At 46.1% G+C, this 21,804-nt stretch overlaps 1 protein-coding gene across 17 annotated transcripts in view; it reads left to right on the forward strand.

Annotated features, from left to right (window-relative positions):
* Window positions 1-21,804, forward strand: part of CAMK2B (calcium/calmodulin dependent protein kinase II beta) — a 197,303-nt gene that overhangs the window by 106,331 nt on the left and 69,168 nt on the right. For all 17 annotated transcript variants that reach the window (XM_063931931.1, XM_063931932.1, XM_063931929.1 and 14 more), the window contains one exon: window positions 20,844-20,909. In XM_063931931.1, coding sequence (XP_063788001.1) covers window positions 20,844-20,909 — 66 coding nt within the window. The remainder of the gene's footprint in view (window positions 1-20,843; window positions 20,910-21,804) is intronic.

Here is a 21,804-nt window from a genome sequence, read left to right on the forward strand (position 1 = left end):
TTACACTGGAGGTGCTCCTACATACAGTATGTTCTTTCTGTAGCTTTTCATGGAAGGATATTACTACCACATCTGGCCCTAATTTATCCAAACCAACAGATCTCATGAAGAGTTACTTAATGTCTGATGCACCGACAGACAGGATTTCCACCCAATGTGTGTGCTTGCTTTCTCCTGCGGATTGCATGCTACACGTGATACGTGCATGTCAGGGGGTGCGCACCCAACTGTGACATTCCATGAGCAGGAATAGGTAGGCACACACAGAGGGGAGGGCAAGGGAGGAATGGGATCTGTAGATTCATGGCTCCATGCAGCAAAATGCTTGGCCCCAGGGACAGGGATTCCAGCAACTGCAAACCCTCCATAAGTGCACACTTGTCAACAGAGTGTGAGTGATAAACTTGTTGTCCTGGAATGGATAACCTGACTTTGTGAAATGGTGTAATCATACATAGGAAAGGATCAGTGATACTCATCTCAGCTTTTTATATATATTTATATATATATATATATATATATATATATATATATATACACAGTTGTGCTCATAAGTTTACATACCCTAGCAGAATTTGTGATTTTCTGTGCATTTGTCAGAATATGAATGATAACTCACAAACTTTTCATTCACTCATGGTTAGTGGTTGGGTGAAGCCATTTATTGTCAAACAACTGTGTTTACTCTTTTTAAATCATAATGACAACAGAAACTACCCAAATGACCCTGATCAAAAGTTTACATACCCCAGTTCTCAATACCGTGTATTGCCCCCTTTAACATCAATGACAGCTTGAAGTCTTTTGTGGTAGTTGTGAATGAGACTCTTTATTTTCTCAGATGGTAAAGCTGCCCATTCTTCTTGGCAAAAAGCCTCCAGTTCCTGTAAATTCTTGGGCTGTCTTGCATGAACTGCACGTTTGAGATCTCCCCAGGCCCAGAGGGGCTCAATGATATTGAGGTCAGGAGACTGAGATGGCCACTCCAGAACCTTCACTTTATTCTGCTGTAGCCAATGACAGGTCGACTTGGCCTTGTGTTTTGGATCATTGTCATGTTGGAACGTTCAAGTAGGTCCCATGCGCAGCTTCCGGGCTGATGAGTTCAAATTTTCCTCCAGTATTTTCTGATAACATGCTGCATTCATCTTGCCATTCATTTTGACCATGTTTCCAGTGCCTTTGTAGCTCACACATTCCCAAAACATCAGCGATCCACCTCCGTGTTTCACAGTAGGAATGGTGTACCTTTCATCATAGGCCTTGTTAACTCCTCACCAAATGTAACGTGTATGGTTGTGGTCAAAAAGTTCAATTTTGGTCTCATCACTCCAAATGACTTTGTTCTAGAAGTTTTGAGGCTTGTCTCTGTGCTGTTTGGAGTATTGTAAGCGGGATGCTTTGTGGCATTTGCGTAGTAATGGCTTTCTTCTGGCGACTCGACCATGCAGCCCATTTTTCTTCAAATGCCTCCTTATTGTGCATCTTGAAACAACCACACCACTTTTTTTCAGAGAGTCCTGTATTTCAGCTGAAGTTATTTGTGGATTTTTCTTTGCATCCCGAACAATTTTCCCGGCAGTTGTGGATGAAATTTTTGTTGGTCTACCTGACCGTGATTTGGTTTCCTCTAGTGATGAGCGGGTTCGGTTTTACTCGGTTCTACTCGGTTCTCAAAACAGCATCTTATTGGCTTATGGATGTCACGTGTTTTGGATAGCCAATAAGATGCCGTTTTGAGAACCGAGTAAAACCGAACCCGCTCATCACTAGTTTCCACAAAATCCCTCATTTTCCACTTCTTAATTAGAGTTTGAACACTGCTGATTGGCATTCTCAATTGCTTGGATATCTTTTTATATCCCTTTCCTGTTTTATACAGTTCAATTACCTTTTCCCGCAGATCCATTGACAATTTTTTTGCTTTCCCCATGACTCAGAATCCAGACACGTCAGTGCAGGACTGGATGAAAGATGCAAGGGTCTTTCAGGAGTCCAGAAACTCATTGACCTTTTATACACACACATTGATTACAAGCAAACAGATCACAGATGAGGATGGTTACATTTAGTAGCCATTAAAACCTGTTTGTGTCCACTTGTGTGCATGTTATCAGGCCAAAATCTCCAGGGTATGTAAACTTTTGATCAGGGTCATTTGGGTAGTTTCTGTTGTCATTATGATTTAAAAGAGTAAACACAGTTGTTTGACAATAAATGGCTTCACCCAACCACTAACCATGAGTGAAAGAAGTTTGTGAGTTATCATTCATATTCTCTGACAAATGGCCAGAAAATCACAAATTCTGCTAGGGTATGTGAACACAACTGTATATAGATAGATAGATAGATAGATAGATAGATAGATAGATAGATAGATAGATAGATAGATAGATAGATAGATAGATAGATAGACAGACAGACAGAGTGGGGTGTGGCCTCATATGTCTGTAAAGGAGTTGCAGGGGGAGGAGGGGGTGCTCTACTATTACATAGCTGGAATCCTAATAAAACATTCAGCAATTAATTTTATGTATGTGATTCGTATATGATAGTTCACATTCTATTAGACCTTTTGAAGATAGAATCAGAGTACAGGACAAAAGCCCAATTTCTGTACATGCAGAATATGAACACTTAGGGGTCTATTTATCATCCTGTGCTCAGCCAAAACCCAGGAGAAAACTGCTGTCTTCTCTGGAGATTTACTATCACAAGACTTCATGCAATTTATTAAAAGAACCTCTGACTTGCCACTAGGGAGGCCAATCCCGGGATCGGGATCGGCGGGATCCCGGGATTTGGGCCCAAAAATGCCAGGATTTGAATCCCGGGATTGGAGCCTCCAATCCCGGGATTCACGGGATTGCAGTGCGCATGCGCAGTTTTGCCGGACAGCGCTGAGCACTATAGCTCAGCGCTGCCCGGCTGTCAGCTAAGGTAGTGATAGTACTTAGTACTTACTACTTGCGGGCACCAGCTAAGGACACACGTACTGACCGCGCTGGCGGAATTTCAAACGTAGCGCCGTCCGCCAGCCAATCAGAGCTGGCAGGCACCGGCAGCCAATCAGGGAAGCGGCAGCAGCCGCGGCCCCTGATTGGCTGCCGGACTGCCAGTTCTGACTGGCTGGCGGCCGGCGCTACGTTTGAAATGCCGCCAGCGCGGTCAGTACGTGTGTCCTTAGCTGGTGCCCGCAAGTAGTAAGTACTAAGTATTATCACTACCTACACCCACACTCTCTGCTCCGAGTCCTGACATCCTCCCTCTGCTCGCTACACCCACCCTCCCGCTGCTCCCTACTCCCACTGCTCCATACTCGCACTCTCCCGCTGCTCCATACTCCCACTCTCCCGCTGCTCCCTACTCCCACTGCTCCATACTCGCACTCTCCCGCTGCTCCATACTCCCACTCTCCCGCTGCTCCCTACTCCCACTCTCCCGTTGCTCCCTACACCCACCCTCCCTTCCAGTTCCTTATATGCTCCCTACACTCACCCTCCTTTGCTCCCTACATCCACCCTGCCCTGCTGCCCTCCACATATCCTTTCCCTGCTCCTTACACTGCTCCCTACACTGATCCCTACTGCAATCCCGGGATCCCGGGAATCCCGGGATTGAGCATTTTTCAATCCCGAATCCCGGGATTGGAAAAATGCCCCGGGATTGGCCTCCCTACTTGCCACTACACACATAGACCTCTATAGAAATGGCAGAATTAGGCAATTTATCAAGCAGTAAAAAGAAAAGCTTTTGCTAAGCAAAATAATGTCTTCCCAGGAATCCAGCATAGGATCCATCACCTCTGGAGAAGCTCTACTGGCTAACTGGCCTGGTCATAGAGCTATGCGCATGTAATGATGTTAGCTGTCATGAGCCCAACATTTGCTCCTTTCACGACAAATTGAAAACTTTTTATCCAAGGAGTGACTTTTTACCAGGGCTTCCAGAGCAGACCCATATGGTAAATAGCTGCCTTACTGCGCTGTGCAACAATCCGTACTGATAGTTACCTCCCATCGCTAATGTTAAACAGACTCCATAATGAGAGCTGCATTCACCTTGTAGAAAAAGGGACGTTGTTGTGTACACCTTGCCTTACACAGTAATCTCAAGCATTTTCCCCCTAAGATGAGCAGACTGAAAAGGGAAGTGTCCAAAAACTCATTGCTTGCTGCAATTTACCTAATAATAATTTATCACCATTGTACCTGAGCAATAATGAAAGCTGTCCAAAGAGGTACTTATGGTTCTACAGGGGACAACTTGGGGAACCAGCTAATGCGAGTAACCGGACGTTCACTTTGGAAAAGCACATTTTTATATATAAAAATATATGATATGTACAATATAAGTTGTATTAATTTGAATTGAATGATTGGTCTTCATGTGGATTGCAGCCCTGCCCATTGTGGTTCCATCCAAAGCTGCAGCCATCACCATTAGAGGCATATTTATTAATATATGCAAACCTCCCCTGATAATAAGGCTGTGACTGTACTATTAGTGAGTCGCTGGATCCCTCTCCCGATACATTTTTTGAATGTAGCACAAACCCTGCCATGGGCTAATGGAATGCTTGGCATTCTGGCGCTTGGTAAATCTGAAAGCCTAGCAGCCCCCAGAGAAGCTTTGGCTGCTCCATGCGATATTGGAGACATCTGCTGTGGTGCCTTCATGCTACATCCTAAAAGATCCAGCTGAAACAGGCGACCCACCTTGGTCCGCATGCTACTGAAGTTGGTTTATATGCCATTGGCACTCCCATGACACGCCCAGATGGATCTGTACCATGCATCCAATTGTGTTTGGCTCAAAGTCAGGCCCATAGGGCAAAGTTAAAAAAGCCTTATTGCAGGCAAAGACACCCATTTTTGCTGGATATAGAGCTTTTTTTCACAGAAGATGAGAAATACCTGCCACTGAGGGCAGCGTGCAGTTTACAGACAAGCAGAAGTGGTACTGTGCAGTTATCCATACATACAGGGGGGTAATTCTGAGTTGATCGCAGCAGGAACTTTGTTAGCAATTGGGCAAAACCATGTGCACTGCAGGGGGGACAATATAACATGTGCAGAGAGAGTTAGATTAGGGTGGGTTATTTTGTTTCTGTGCAGGGTAAATACTGGCTGCTTTATTTTAACGATGCAATTTAGATTGCAGATTGAACACACCCCACCCAAATCTAACTCTCTCTGCACATGTTATATCTGCCTCCCCTGCAGTGCACATGGTTTTGCCCAACTGCTAACAAAGTTCCTGCTGCGATCAACTCAGAATTACCCCCACTGTACAAAGTAAGCCCGGATAATCATTGCAACATCCGGCCTGCAGAACAGCAGAAGTAGTCCTAAGCCATTCAAACATAGTAAAATGAGAATCTCTGGGAATTACGTCCAGCATGCAAAATGAAAGAAATCGCACTGAGAAAATGCTAATTTAATCAAGCATGTAGTAGCTGTGAGATGGTAGTTTGCTGAAGCCTATGCATATAAAGTAGTCATAGTGAAGCCAGAACAGTTATTGTAACAGCTCGGCTTCATATCAGTATAGCTGCAGCGCTAGCGTCCTCAGCTCAGAAAAATCTTATTCCTGGGAGCCACGTGCCAAGGGCTAGAGAAGGCCCACCAGATGGACAGTGGCAGTCTGCAGTATACAAGCACACATACACTGGGCTATAATGTTCTGGTGGTTGTTACAGCTGCAGATTGTGCACACTATACTGAATGAGTTCAATTGCAAGGAGTCATGTTGGTTAATGAGGGGCTAGGATTGATCTATCCTATTCTGACAGCTTTAGCCAGTCAGCCATCTTTCTGCCTGAGGCTGTGGTAGGATCACACTACCTCCCCCCTGACCCCTACTGAAGGCTGGCTGTCTCTGTCTGTTGTTGTGGGAACAGTCAGTACATGAAAGAGTTTGTAAGGGTGTATATATATGTATTGTGTGGGAGCAAATGGAATAGGCACACACCTGCAATGTCTGCTGTTCGGGACACTGCCTTTGATATGATGAGAGTGAATTGCTGGCAGTATTACAGCTCTATCCAGGCTGTTCTTTCTGCAGAGGATTTTGGTGCAGGCACAGAGGAGGGGGGGACGCAGCCTATAAATACACCAGGCTGTGTTTGGTGTTACAGCTCTGTGGGCGTTAGATGAAGACAAGACATGAGTGTAGCTGCTATTCACTGCATCTCTATCCTCCCCTGCAGCCACCTCTGCTATTCTTGTGCTGACCTCACACACAGCTTAGCCAGCAATCTACCCAGCTAGCTCTGTGCTAAGCTGCCGCACACCTGTCACTATGTCAGCTTCCTGGTCCAGGACCCACCTACACCTCTACCACTTAATTTCCATCCTTCTGTGCTACTAATCATACCCACTTCCTTCTCAGATTTGACATCCTCCTCTGAACGGTCTGTGCTGATCTTACACCCACGTCTCTGTCATTCCTTATCATGCAGCGTAGCACCCCACCTCTTGATACACCTCCATCATGCTATGTGCACCCCATTGTTCTCTCGCTGTGCGCACTCTGCCCCCCACTCCTGTACAATTTATGCCGCTCCCCTTCCCTTACAGCTCTATAGAAAGCAAGTGCTGCAGTGACACATTTTAGAACTCATCATTCTATATATAACCTAATGTGTAGCTCCCACACCCTGTTTAATTAGACGAAGCCTCTAGCAGCCCCCACCCCACTGAATCCAGCTATCATCTCCTTCCAGAAATGCTTCATCTGCTGTCCCACTGCATGCTCAAGTAAGCACCTGCCCCTGTATTGTATATCTGCCAATCATCCTGATTTCACTGGGACGGTGCTCCGTCCACCATCAGCATCGGGAATGCACTGTCTTGAATGGCTGCTAGTGAACGGGTGTCACACTCAGCAGCCACTAGTTGGAAGAGATCGGAGGGGGATAAGGGGTAGAAGCTCTAGGTATGCCTAAAGGCCCGAGGCTATGCCCCCTTAGTCAGCCATCTGGGATGTGACCATGCTCCATGAACTTATTCTTTACATTAGTATGTTTGGAGGGGATGTAGTTATGTCACAATACCGACCCCGGGATCCCACCCCCTCACAATCTTGATAGTCTGCATGCCGACGAACAGGGAAAATCCCCATCGGTGGTATCCACGACACCCATAGAGTGGAAATATAACCTGTGGCTCCGAGCCCGCAGCATAGCGAGCCCGCAAGGGGTTTCGTTGCGCTCCCGCAGGGAATCTATAAGACTGGATCCCGGCATCGGTATGGTGACTGCCGGTCTCCTGATCGACGGTCACGCAAACCGAACCCTCTGCACCACGAGCCTGATTCAGATGTGGATGGAGTTGCTATCACTGCTTCTTACATGAAAGCTTGCATTTGTGATCCTAGGACGCAGCATGGGATAATCTGTTTCACCATTGGCCGGCTGTGTGACCCATGGGGTGGCACAAGCTGGACTGTCGCTGATACAACAAAGAGGCCAGGAAATTTCCATCCTCCAACGGAGATCCTGGCCTCATTCCTCGACCAGAAATGGCAGCGACACACCTGCATTTTTGGAAATGGATGCCGCCTCCACCCCTTCCCCACCACCCAAACGGCAGCAGACTGTCAATCACTGGCAGCCTGCTACTGATCTGCGTGATACGTGGCAGACCTGCACTGCACATACGCAATATGGGTCCGGCACATGCAAAAAGTACTGAAAACCTGTACTCTGCGCCATGTGCCGCTACTCTGTCCATATCTGAATTAGGCACCATGTGCTCACCTTGGGGCCACGACAGTGTGGCGAGCGCAAATGAGCCCCTTGCAGGCTCGCTGTGCTCGCCACACTGCGGGCACGGTGCTCCTCCAGGGGGGTCGTGGACCCCCAAGAGGGAGATAAAGTGTTGGTATGCTGGCTGTCGGGATTCCGGCGGCGGTACACTGTGTGCCGGGATCCCGACAGCATGCAAACTGAAGACCACCCTCGAGTTGGATGGATTTTCAGTGTAAAATGTATAAAAAAAGATGTAGTTCTGTGTAGCCGGTTCCATCTGGAAATGCGTCAGCCTTGCATGAGTAGCATTTGCGCCAAGATTGTGTCAGGAGGAAACAGTAGAAAATGCACCAAGTCTACACCAGCCGTAATAAAAGCATAGAGGTGGCTGTGTTAGTACAGTAGTAAATGCTAAAGTCACATTACACAATTTGTACACAATATAGTACTATAATGAATTGTAAAAACTGTGTGTATTTTACGTTATGGGTTGAACACCAGCAAGAAAAGTCCAAGTTGGACACAGTCGCATGTAAAATATTGAGCTACAGTTCAATAGAGGTTTAAAACTAAAGTAAAAGTTAAAGTGTCAAATGCAAATCAAGCTCAGTTTCTGTTTATTAACTTCCCGGACGAAGTTGGGTGTTGGTGGCTTTATAATGTCTGTATACTCCAACTGCCCATTAAGTAGATAACTGAAAAAACAACATATGTGATATGTAGTGTCCGTCACTCACAGCCTTGGACGTCACAGCCAGCAGTGTAGGCCTTGGACGTTAAAGAAAATCATAACATGCGCCTCCTGTGGTCCTGCACCACCTCTCCACATGCTTCCATACAGTGAATGGCTATCAGCACTCTGATTTGTGGATAACTCTAGCCATCCACCAATGCTGGCAGCCATTCTTTGACTGGTGGCAGACTGGGAACATGAAGAGAATGCTACCCTGAACCAGCATTTCCAATCCAACCCGTTTACACCTTCTGTAGCTTGCTATTGAGCTCCAATCTTACATAGTTGAAGGTTTTAATGATAAATTGCTAACAATGGGGATCATTCCGAGTTGTTCGCTCGCAAGCTGATTTTAGCAGATTTACTCACGCTAAGCCGCCGCCTACTGGGAGTGAATCTTAGCTTCTTAAAATTGCGAACGACGTATTCGCAATATTGCGATTACACACTTCTTAGCAGTTTCAGAGTAGCTTAAGACTTACTCGCCATCTGCGATCAGTTCAGTGCTTGTCGTTCCTGGTTTGACGTCACAAACACACCCAGCGTTCGCCCAGACACTCCCCCGTTTCTCCAGCCACTCCTGCGTTTTTCCCAGAAATGGTAGCGTTTTCCCGCACACACCCATAAAACGGCCAGTTTCCGCCCAGTAACACCCATTTCCTGTCAATCACATTACGATCACCAGAACGATGAAAAAGCCGTGAGTAAAAATCCTAACAGCATAGCAAATTTACTTGGCGCAGTCGCACTGCGGACATTGCGCATGCGCACTAAGCGGAAAATCGCTGCGATGCAAAGAAATTTACCGAGCGAACGACTCGGAATGACCACCCATGTCCCTGTTGGCATTTTTTACATTTGGTTATCCTGTGTTACGGTATAAAAAGGCATTCATCTAGAATTCTTACCAAGATAATATCATATTGCTTACACAAACATTTTCTTAATTATGAAGAAAACACAGACAACAATTGATTATATAAGTATCCATTCCGTGGATGGGTGGGATATTTTGTTTCTGTGCAGGGTAAATACTGGCTGTTTTAATTTAAAACTGCAATTTACATTTCAGATTGAACACACCCCAACCAAATGTAACTCTCTCTGCACATGTTATATCTGCCCCCCCCCCCCCCCCCCCCCCTGCATTGCACATGGGGGGTAATTCCAAGTTGATCGCAGCAGGAATTTTTTTAGCAATTGGTCAAAACCATGTGCACTGCAGGGGAGGCAGATATAACATGTGCAGAGAGAGATAGATTTGGGTGTGGTGTGTTCAATCTGCAATCTAATTTGCAGTGTAAAAATAAAGCAGCCAGTATTTACCCTGCACAGAAACAAAATAACCCACCCTAATCTAACTCTTTCTGCACATGTTATAACTGCCTCCCCTGCAGTGCACATGGTTTTGCCCAATTGCTAAAAAAATTCCTGCTGCGATCAACTTGGAATTACCCCCATGGTTTTGCCCAACTGCTAACAAATTTGCTGCTGCGATCAACTCTGACTTAGGCCCTATGAGAGGTATTAAAGTAGGTTAATGCATTTCCAAAGAAGCTTCATCATCAAGCTCAAAGAGCCTTCAAAGCAAATCTGTAAAAAGGTTATGGAAAGCATTACTTGAGAAGGATATAAAAATATCTTTAAGCTTTTACATTTCCTTGGACATTGGAGAGAATAAGGAACAACTTTGGCTAGAGCAGATCATCCTCCAAATCTGAGGACCCATGCGAAAAAGAACACTTCTTAGGGAGGCCACCAAGAGCAGAGAAACTTTTTGCTTTATGGCAGAGGTTCTCAAAAGTAGTCCTCAAGGCACCCCAACGGTCCAGGTTTTAAGTTTATCCATGCTTTGCTACAGGTGACTTAATTAGCACCTTAGTCAATTTGATGTAACCATCTGTGCTGAGCCATGGGTATACCTAACACCTGGACCGTTGGGGTGTCTTAAGGACTGCGATTGAGAACCTCTGCTTTATGGGATGATGGCCAGTTGCAGCAGAACAAGCTGATCATTTACTGTAGTTTGTATGCAAGGAGGAAGAGATAAATAGGTAGGGTCACACTGGCCCAAAGGGGTACAGGGGAAACCCCTGAGTGGCCCCTCCTCCTCCTCTACAGTTACAGATTCTACATATGTTACATAATGCAGCACAGGACTATGGTGTATTTTCTACAGTTTCTACAGTTGCTAGTCGGATTATCATGCATGCACTAGTAGTATTTACTATATACAGTATATTTATTAAGCGGCCCAGACCATGCCCTCTCTATTGGGTAGCCAAGCCTCTGTACTGGCTGGCCACGCCCCTAAGCATGGGCCCTACCTTGCAATTCCCCAGTAGGCCCTTCATGCCCCTGTATGACACTGGGAATAGGGAGGAGGTTGGATAGAACGGGATGATTTCTTTGAATTTGGAGAGATAACCAAGATGTGATGGTAGGTACCAGTGTGTGTGTGTGGGGGGGGGGGAAGTGTTTGGGAGAGAGAGAAGTTTTAAGAAGTAAGATACTGGCATGCAGAAAGGGAGGGAAATAAATAAATAAAAATTTGAGTTCAGAGACTTCTGTACTCGGTTGCAGGGTTTTTTTTGCCAAATTTGGGAAAGAAGGACAAGGTGATAGGATGTGCAGGTCTGGCATATAGCTGTTGAATGGTGTCAGTTTTGTAAGTCGTGGCCTGAGAAGGAGAAAAGGGCCGGTGGTGATGGTGAATGTGGACAGAGAAGAGATATGATAGTAGTGAAAGAGAAGGGTCGAGTTAGAGTACTGGATATTAGAGCAGTGGATCTGGTTTGCTTTATAAGGAGATCTGTAGCAGTCACGTGTTGCCGGTTCAGCCTGTCTGTTGCGGATCTTGCCCTTACCCTGGTCCTGATTTACCCAGACCATAGACTATTCCTTAGCCGTTTGTGCTTATGTGAGTGCTCTTCATTGCCACCAGCCCTGGACCTTGCTAGTTCATCGCTCAGCTCCTCAGTTGCATAGTCTGACTGTAGCTTGCTAGCTGCCTGATCCTGACCCTGTTTAGTTTGTGATTTTTCATTTGTGTTCTTGCGATTTTCTGCAGTGGTGTTTTTTGTTGCTGTCACTCTGGGCGTGATTCTGAGGTGGACACATCTATGGTGGCTTTTAGGTCATGGTAGCCTACTTACTTCTGCATGCTAATGCGAGAGTCCACCCATGCATACTAAACATCTGTGCAACTGTGTGAGGAAGCCTATTCCGCCCACTGTAGCCACTACCGAAATTATTGTTATCTGGGGTGACATCTGGTATTTCCTGCAGTGGTGCTCGTGGTGTTTAGGTGTGGCATGTCTGAGGTTTGCATTGCCTAAGAGCTGCGTTATCTAAGGCTGACGGATGTATGCCTTGTTGAATGAGGCAACCAGATTAGGGCATGGTAAGGATTTAAGTACGAAATCCTGATTGTCGCAAAATGCAGACATATTCTAACCCATCCTCATTCAGCCTAACCCGCTCTCACGCAGCCTAACCCTAACCCATCCTCGCGCAGCATAACCCATCCTCCCGCAGCCTAACCCTAACCCATCCTCCCGCAGCCTAACCCTAACCCACCCTCACGCAGCCTAGCACTAACCGTCCACTCATGCAGCCTAGCCCTAACCCACCCTCCTGCAGCATATCCCTCTCCCTAGTGCCTAACCCTAAACCTAATGCTGTCAGCATCTGTTGGTAATTTGACCGTCGAGATTCCGGAACCAGTATTGTGACCACCGGAATGCTGGCTACATCCCATGATATGGTAGTTACAGGAGAGAGGTGTAGTTGCAGTGATGAGGTATCACTATGAGACTGTGTATTTGTGTGCTGGGGGAGCTGAGGTAAGGTGAGGTAGAAGGAAAGGAAGTTAAGGACAGATGGCCTGATAGAGAGGCAGACGTAGCTGTGATCCCGTACGCAGTGGCTGTGCGAAAATATGCAATTGTTGCAGCAGCCATGATTTGTACCGAGACGCCCACTGGTGGCACCTCAGACCCGCTGCTTGTGTATGAAGACACAATAGTCGGACGCACATTGGTTGATCATCAACTTTCTTCTAAGTAACCCTATGGTCGTGCAGCATGGCTGTCGAAAGGAAGACGCCATAGCCATATTAACGGAGTGCGGGATAGCAGTCGCAAGCTGTGACTGTGACCCATATCCAAAATGGTGTCGACACGCCTTTGTCTGAGTGTCCACCCCCTGTTACCACCCACAAACACCCTCTGACTGTTACTTTGCAAATAAAACCTCACTGCGAACGTTGTTGCAAGACCATGGCAGAACATACGCAGTGCGACTTAGACACATGCTCAACGGCAAATTATCACTCAACTGCGTCCAACATCACACAGAGTCCATCTTGGAATCAGTTCAAGAAAGTGGAATGGCTGAGGTGGAGAAGCTACAGATGGAACATACTGCAGGACAAGGTAGTGTCCATCATAGTAGCTGGAAGATGAACTCTTCTGTGAGAAACCAAAGCAGGAAGAAAATGAAAGATGGTTTGTGGCAACAGAGACAGAGGGGTTGTCAAAGGAAAAGTTGACATAACCTAGTATGGGGGTAGACAGGTGAAAGGACAGGAAATGTGCCAGACAGACAGCAGAGTTGCTAATGGCCCTGCATGAAATAAATGACAGCCATACCAAGGTGCATGCGTGGAATGTACTACAAGAGAAAGAGAGGTTCTGGTTCTGGTGATATAACTTGGCTGATGCTGTCTGTGTATGGGAAGTATTATACCTGTCCTGTCGACATCGGTATGGAATCCCAGTGCACAGGATGCCGGCTGTCACTATACCAACAGCGGCATCGCTCGCCGCAGGTTCTGTTCTCCCTCTATGGGTGTCGTGGACACCCACAGCGGGAGAATCACCTGCCTTGTCTGTATTTCGGTGGCAGCATTGTACCCCTGTACTGCAACCACCGGGATCCCAACAGGCGGTATGTTAAACGCATACCGTCCTATCAATCTGTCTGTCTCGAGTTTGGCAGTATGGCTAAGGGTCAGACCCATGTAAGGATGTAATCAGTGGATGTAAGCCAGTTTTCTTTATTGCCCGATGTTGAATGGTGTTACTAGATCTTGAAATACTAAATACCTCACATTTCAAGGTGCAAAGGAAAATAAGAGGAACACTATATACGAGTTGTGGATAAGGATAGATTAGACCTTCACAGATGGATGATAATGAGGATTTAGATGAGGTCCCAAGTTGGGTTACATTAGCAGCAGCAGCAGCTATGGAATAAGAGAATGATTTGTGGGTGTGGGAAGGGACATTCCTGGGTGCAAACCATGGAGAAGGGAAGTGGTGATGGGATAGGGAGAGACAGGATGCAATTGAGGGCAGAGTTGGTGGAAGTGATTAGGAGAAACAGATAAGGTGAGTTATTGGGAATTATGGGCATGTTCATGTTTGGAAGTAAAGCAAACAAAACAAAAACAAGAAACTTTATGTCTGGAACAAACCGTGTTGCCATGCAAGGGGAGAAAATACGTTTCGATTTTTTTCTGTGCAGGGTAAATACTGGCTGCTTTTGCATGTACCCTACAAATGTTGGACAGCTTTATTGTAGATTTCAGTTTGAACACACCCCACCCAAATCTAAATTTCTCTGCAAATGTTACATCTGCCCCACCTTCAGTGCAGCATGGTTTTGCCCAGTTGCTTGCTTGCTTTACCTGGAAGTATGAATCAGGCCGTATGTAAGAACTGTGGATGAATGTGGATTAGTCAGGCATGATATCAAGGGTGGGTAAGAGTAGTTGATCAAGGGTAAGAATTAGGTTTGGCTCAGATGATCCAGAAGCTGAACTGACGTGGTAGTCTTATGGGTCCCCCATATAACTTTGTTTTTGGTTCGATGCTTTATATCATTGACAAGATAACTGGAGGTAAGGCATAGAGCTGTATGACTGTGCAGCCATACCTAACAGCAATTCTCATGTCTGGCAATGGGCCACGTCTATGTATATGGCATCCTGTCTTGTGGGGGCTTTTTTATGGCAGTTGGGAAAGGGTGAGAACAACATTATTTGATGTAATGCCACTTTAATCAGCAAAGCTGCCCACAGACTTTGCAAACCAGTGTGATCAAACATGCCTGGTTTTCCAACTAAGTATCATCAGATCAAATTTTGTTTGTATGAGTTGATGCACTGTACACGGATCCATTAACGTAGTCGATCTAACTGACCAAAATCTTCTTGTGCAGCTTTTTTTTTTTTTATCAAACTGATTTTTATTGAGGTTTTCCAATTATATGAAACAGTCGTTTGACAATAAAACATCAACATCTTAAGCATAATGTGACAATCCCTAGAACAAAAGGATCGTTTGAAAAATGGAACATTACAAGAATATCAAGTCAAACGACAATATGCTGTATGAGAATATGGAAATACAGTTAGGGGGGTGGGGGGGGGGGGGGGGGGGATGAAAGGTCAGGGAGGGGGGGGGGGGGGCTGTCCGCCCATTCAAGACAGTAACACCATATTAGGGTAGAGTCATGCATAAATAACCATACATCATTTAGCCTAGATCTTAATCAAGTTATTGTAGCTGAGCTGGTATAATATTATATTGTTAATTAAGGTGATAGGTTGGGAATGTATAGTATACAGAGAGAGTCAGAAATCTATCAGATTGGCGAGAAAATAAAGAGGGGAATAGGAAAAGGAGAAGAAGGAGGCCAGGTTATCTGGGCATTTTCCACTGAGAGTTTTCAAAAGCTGCATTTATTGTGGACTGGGTGGTTTGGTCTAAAGTATCCATATAAGGGCCCCATTTTTTGTTAAACCCGGCAAGGCCAGAGGGGCCTGTAAGGAGAGTGGACCTTCGGTCGAAATACAGATATTGTAACATAGTTTTCAGAACTTCGGCTAAGGAGGGGGTCGATCTGACAACCCAGTGCTTCAGAATTGCTTTTTTGGCTATGGTGAATAGCATGGTCAGCATAGGGAAAAGTAGGCTAATCTCTTTCCTCGATCTCCATATAGAGAAATTTATGCAGAGACAAGCCAGCGGATCGGGTCTTAAGGTCGTGTGGAAATTAGTGTTTATGAACATAAATATTTTATTCCAGAAGCGTTGGATCCTAGTACAGCTCCAGAGGCAGTGGTAGAAAGAGGCTCTAGCTCCTTTGCATTTAGGGCATCTATTGGGGATTGCAGGATCGGTGGGTATCTGTTCATAAGGAGGCAAGTATGCTTTGTGGATGGATTTTATGTGAACCTCTTGTAAGTACGCAGAGCTAAGAATTGACATGGTCCGTTGGTGGTGGTCTACAAGGAGGTCATAGGAGGTCATACTCGGAATGTCTGTTTGCCAGGAGGTAACCAGTCTGGGAATATATGACATGGAAGGGATATTAACAATGAGTGAGTAAATTTGCTTTAGTTTATAGGGATGGGATTCCCAGTGCTTTAGAATCTTTGCTAGTGGGGAAGGGGGAGATGAGAGGGTAGAGTCTAGGCGTAGTGAATGCAGGTAATGTCTCACTTGTAGGTACATATAGAAATGGGAGGACGGAATAGAGTACTTGTCTCTCAGTGTTGCAAATTGAGCAATATGACCACCCGGATCAAAGACCTGTGAAGCGGAGCACAGCCCCCTCTCCCGCCATCGAACAAAAAGAGCATTGTTAAGGGAAGGAGGAAAGGAAGGGTTTCCCCAAAGGGATATATAAGAGGAGACAGTGTGATCAGCTTTGAGTTTCTTATGTATTTTCACCCAGCTTAAATACGTGTCTCGGAATAGAGGGTGTTGCAGGATTGATGAGGGTATGTCGGCTTTTTTGGTGTGTAGGAGGGCGCATGGCGAGTACGGTTGGAAGGCGTCAGTATCTAGGGCCAAGTCAGTATACGTGCTTTTTCCCAACAGCCAGTCAGCTGCATATCTGAGAAAAATTGTAAGAGAGTAAGAAAGAAAGTCTGGGACCCCCAGTCCACCCATTGATTTGTCCATTATTAGTTTTGCAAAGGCCACTTTTGGTTTCTTCCCATTCCATATAAATCGGGTCATAGCTTTGCGTAATATTTCGCCATCCGTTTCTCTAAGGCTAAATGGGAGAGATTGCATAATATACAAAATTTTTGGAAATATTACAGATTTAAGGACTGCAATCCTCCCTAGCAATGAGAGCGGTAAGGTAGCCCAGCCTTCTAGTTTAGAAAGCACGGCTTTAATGGCCGGTGTGTAGTTTATCTCGTAGATCCGTGAGATATCTCGTGTGATATTTACCCCTAGATATTTGAAATGTGACTGAGTGATCGTGAAGGGTGATGCTTGAGTGAGAGAGGATAGTGTGGCAGGGGAAACGTGTATAGGAAGTAATTCTGATTTTGTGACATTGATTTTATAGCCCGCCGTTTCACCAAAGTCTGAAATCAAACGCAGGATTTCCGGGACTGATGTGAGAGGGTTCGAGACAAATAATAACATGTCGTCGGCGAACAGGGCGACTTTAAGCTCGTTATTGCCGACAGAGATGCCAGTAAAGGAAGGGGAGAGCCTAAGAGCTAATGCTAGAGGTTCAAGAGCAATGGCAAAGAGGAGTGGGGAGAGAGGACATCCTTGCCTAGTGCCTTTTTCTATATAAAAGGGGTTGGAAAGGAAACCGTTACAGGAAATTTGAGTGGCCGGGGATGTATACAGTGTACGAATAGCTTCAATGAACGCATCTGGGATCTTAAATCGTGCTAGGGTTGCGTAGAGGTGTGGCCATTCTACAAGGTCGAAGGCCTTTTCTGCGTCCAAGGATATGATGGCGTGTCCTGCAGTGGACACGTCACCATGACAGGCATGTAGGGCTGCTATTACCCTTCTCACATTGACCACTGAGTGTCTGCCTGCGATAAAGCCTGTCTGATCGGGGTGAACGATGTGGGGGAGTATAGGTTTCAGACGGTCGGCCAATATCTTGGCGAACAACTTGTAATCTAGGTTTAGCAAAGATATTGGTCGATATGAGCCTGGATGGGATAGATCTCTGCCTGGTTTAGGGAGCAATTTGAGGAGTGCCGAATTAAAGTGCGGTGGGGGAGTCTTAGCTGATAATAATGAGTTGAAAATGTCTACCAGAATGAAGTCAACTTTGAGGGAGAGGAGTTTATAGAACTCTCCACTGTAGCCGTCAGGACCAGGGGCCTTATTGGGTTTTAATTGTTTGATCGCTGATCGGACTTCAGTGATGGTGATCGGGGATAGAAGTTGAGCTGTCATATCATCTGTAATAGCAGGGTAAGGTAATGCTTCCCAAAAGGATGGGGGGTTGAGCGAGTTAGCTATGGGAGTGGGGGGAGGATGTGGCGGTTGAGAGCAAGCTGTCAGGGGGTGTGAAGCAGGCGAAGGTGGTTGTGGGGTGTTTGTGAGGGTGGATGAATATAGTTGGGAAAAGTAAGACTGCATAATGTGTGCAATCTGCTTATTTGTGGAAGTCAGTGTGCCTTGCTGCGTGCGGAGAGGGTGAACCACTGCAGGTGAGAATGAGCCACGTAGTAGGTTAGAGAGTAAGCGGCCAGACTTGTTCCCAAATTTGTGGAACTTGTAGTGGACAGAAAAAAGGTATTTATTTCCCATTTCGGAAATGTGTTCATCAAAGTGGGTTTTAGTAAGTAGATATGCTTGTTTAGTAGCTGGTGAAGGAGCTCGTTTGTATGTCTGATATGCTGAGGTGAGAGCGTTCTGGAGTTCCAAATACTGCTTTGAGAAATTCTTATTGGAGGCTGCGGTAAAGGACATAATCGCCCCTCTGAGTACTGCTTTCGCTGCCATCCAGAACAGAAAGGGATTCGTCTGGAGGTGTTCAGAATTGGTAGTGTAATAGTCGTCCCAAGCAGCCTCCAAGAAGGACTTGAAAGTATCAGAATGGCAGAGTCTAGTTGGGAATTTCCATAGCCTAGTCGTGTCTTTATCGTCTGGGAAGTGGATAGTCAATGATATCATAGCATGATCTGACAGTGAGATGGGGGCAATAGAGCAGTCTGTGACCTGAGGAAAAAGAGCGTGAGAGATGAAGAAGTAGTCGATGCGAGAGAGAGAGCCGTGCGCCGCTGAGAGACAAGTGTACTCCCTTTCTGTTGGGTATAGGGCTCTCCATAGGTCAATAACCTGTAGGGTGGAGGTCAGAAGGGGGATGCCTACCTTTGGGAGTGGAGGGGGGGTCCCTCGGGTGTTTGATCTGTCTAATAGGGAGGAAGAGATTAGATTAAAATCTCCACCAATAATCAAATTGTCTCCCATAAAGGGGGTCAGGAGGGCAATCAAACTCTGGAAGTATGACTTAGAGTAGGGAGGGGGAATATATACATTAGCCAGCGTGAGCCTCTTGCCCAGGATATCTACCGTGACCACCACGTATCTACCTGTATCATCAGTAACAATGCGGTGTACCTCATGAGCCAGATTGCGTTTTACCAGGATGACCACTCCTCTTGCCTTGGAGCCGTAGGAAGAAGATGCCAATACAGACCAACCCAGCATTCCTAGTTTCGCAGATTCAGAGGGAGTCAGGTGAGTTTCCTGGAGGAATGCCACGTCCACGCCAGATTTCTGTAAGAAAATCAGAATTTTCCTGCGTTTCGCTGGAGAGTTAATTCCCCCAACGTTCCAGGTTGCGTAGCGTAGACTAGGCATCCCTGCAGGAAACAGGGAGAAAAAGAAACAACATCTTAAACCCTAAGAAGACAAAAGGGGGAACTTTTAGTATAACAATGTCAGAGGGTGTCATACATTCTGGCCAGTTTGTATAGGGTAGGACAGCGCCCTCATGAGATGAGGTGGGGTACCAGACAGTGAGGGAGGGGAGGGGGGTACGGGAGGGGAGATAGGGAACATGAATGAAAAGAGGCAAACAAACGCTAGCATTTGTTGCCAGACTTCCAAGCAATAGCACATAGAGTAATATGTCAAAAAGAACACTCATCCAGCACGGAGGGGCGTGTCCGTCCCCGCACCTCAAAGTGCTACAAGATACTAACGTGAAACTGTTTAACTGGGGCCCGTAGGTCCCGACAGCGAGTTACACCTAAGAACATTGAGATAACATGTTATATAGAGAATATGAGAATATGAGCCACTAAGTATGGAGAAAAAAGACATAGTGGTATAAATTCTGAGCTCAGTGTACAGACATGAAGTCATGTAAAGCAGAAAGAACTAAAATGAGGCAATTTTGAACAAGTAGCATAGTTCTTCATTTAGCTGAATCAGAGATGTCTGCATCCTTGGCCTGGGACAGCTCCTGGAGGTAAGCCAAAGCGTCAGGCGGGGTGGAGAAGTCCTTGAAAGAAGACCCATCATAGATGCGAAGCCTGGCAGGATATAACAGGCCAAATTTGCGCCCTTCAGCGACTAGTTGGGAGCAAACAGGTGAAAAGGATTTCCTGGCCCGTGATAGTTCAGCGGAGTAGTCTTGAAAGATATGAAGCTTATGACCTTCCCATGCTAGGGACTTAGCTTTGCGCGAGGCTGACCAAATCTCCATTTTGTGTAGATAATTTAAGCAGCGAAACAGGGTAACCCGGGGTCTCGGCCTGTTAGGGGTCGGAGTCGGGCCCACCCTATGGACCCTCTCTATTACCATGTCTTGGCAAACCGCCTCTATGCCTAAAAGCGAGGGTAGAGTGTTGCGGACAAAATGGGCCAAAGCGGGCCCCTTGATTGATTCAGGGAGGCCGACCAGCCTAATATTATTCCGACGCGATCTGTTTTCAATATCGTCTATCTTGTTCCACAGCTGGTAAGAGTCATTAGTGAGACGTTTCACGGTGTGTTGCAAGTCTCCTATATCATGGGAGGTCACGCTGATTTGTTGCTCTGCGCTGGAAACCCTGTGGGTTAAGTGTTGTAGCTGGCTAGTAATATCAGCCACTGCTTTGGTTAGGAGTGGGGTCATAGTAGCTGTAATGGCTGCCACCACCTCTGAGTAGGTCACAGGGGCATCGCAGCCCGCACTTACGTGTCCCCCAGGTCCTTCGGCCGCGGTTTTCTTGTGCAGGGGAGGTGCACTCTCTGCTGCCGAGTCTGCCTGCATGGTCCCTGCGGCCCGCCGCTTCTCCTGGCGTGGAGGCTGCGGCTGCTGCTGCTGCTGGTCCGTTTGGGATTGCGGCGTCGGCGAGGTTAGGAAGCGGTCCATATTGACTGCAGGGGTGTAGGGTCACTGCGGGAGGACTCCGGGCGCCAAACGAGGCTTGGAAAGCCTAGTAAAATGTATTTTTTGAGGAGCGGGGGACGGAGCTCAAAACGGAGCTCAGGTCTCCATGAAGCCGGAACCGGAAGTCCTTGTGCAGCTTTAAGCTTATACGTCACACGGTTTTCACGTGTCTCCAAATCTCTTGCATTTCAGGGTCACAGGTGGGGAGCTGTTTGAGGACATAGTGGCAAGAGAATATTACAGTGAAGCTGATGCAAGGTGGGTACCCTCCTGTACTAGAGTACCCTTTCTCTTTCCTCTCCTCCCTGTCCCCTACCTGCCATTTTCAAAATGACTTGCCGACTTCTCTTCTGTAGTAAACACTCAATTTAGGATTCATGCAAATTACATACATATTTTACGCACAAAAATTACACATTTGTCCAAAATAATGAACAAATACATTTTAAATTTTGCTAAATTCTTGTAGTAACAATACGAAAATCCACTTGCACAAAAGCTCACAATCTAGATATCACGTGATTACATTTTCTTTGGGCCTCCAAATTCACAAAAAAATCCAGATTCAGTGAAATCACACACACTTGCCTCGTAATTGAGGAACAATGTAGTTACCTAGTAAGCAGGTGTTGGTGCACTCTGTCTTCAGATGTCACTAACGTTCCACCAGTCCCTGACAAGTAATGCTAGAACTTGGAGAGCCACATACAGCCTGCTCCTATAGAGTATGAATACTTTGTCACTGTACAGTCCTGCATGCTGCCTCTTTTCTAATGTGATGTTTTGTGATGTTAAGACGCTGTGTTTCTCTCCTCTTGTCCCCTTCTCCCTTTTCTCAACCTATTTTCTCCCTCTGTCTCTTTTCCTTTGTTGTAATATATTGGTTTTGTTCATACTGTTACTCTGTAATTTGTCTGTTGTGTACCTCATGCTGGTCCGTCATGGTCCACCATTACTTCATCATTATTATTGCCTTACTTCTCCTCCCCTCCCCACTTGCCCTGTGTCCTCGCCTTTGTTCCCTCGTCATTATCTTTGGTTGGTCTTTTATTGTCTTATGTCTTTGTTTCACTTGTTAATGTTCCTAAAAAACCCCACCCTCATTATTATACCCCGTTCCCCACATTTGCCTCTGTATCCAAATGTCTTTTGC

Source organism: Pseudophryne corroboree, chromosome 6, assembly GCF_028390025.1.
Source record: "Pseudophryne corroboree isolate aPseCor3 chromosome 6, aPseCor3.hap2, whole genome shotgun sequence".
Taxonomy (NCBI): domain Eukaryota; kingdom Metazoa; phylum Chordata; class Amphibia; order Anura; family Myobatrachidae; genus Pseudophryne; species Pseudophryne corroboree.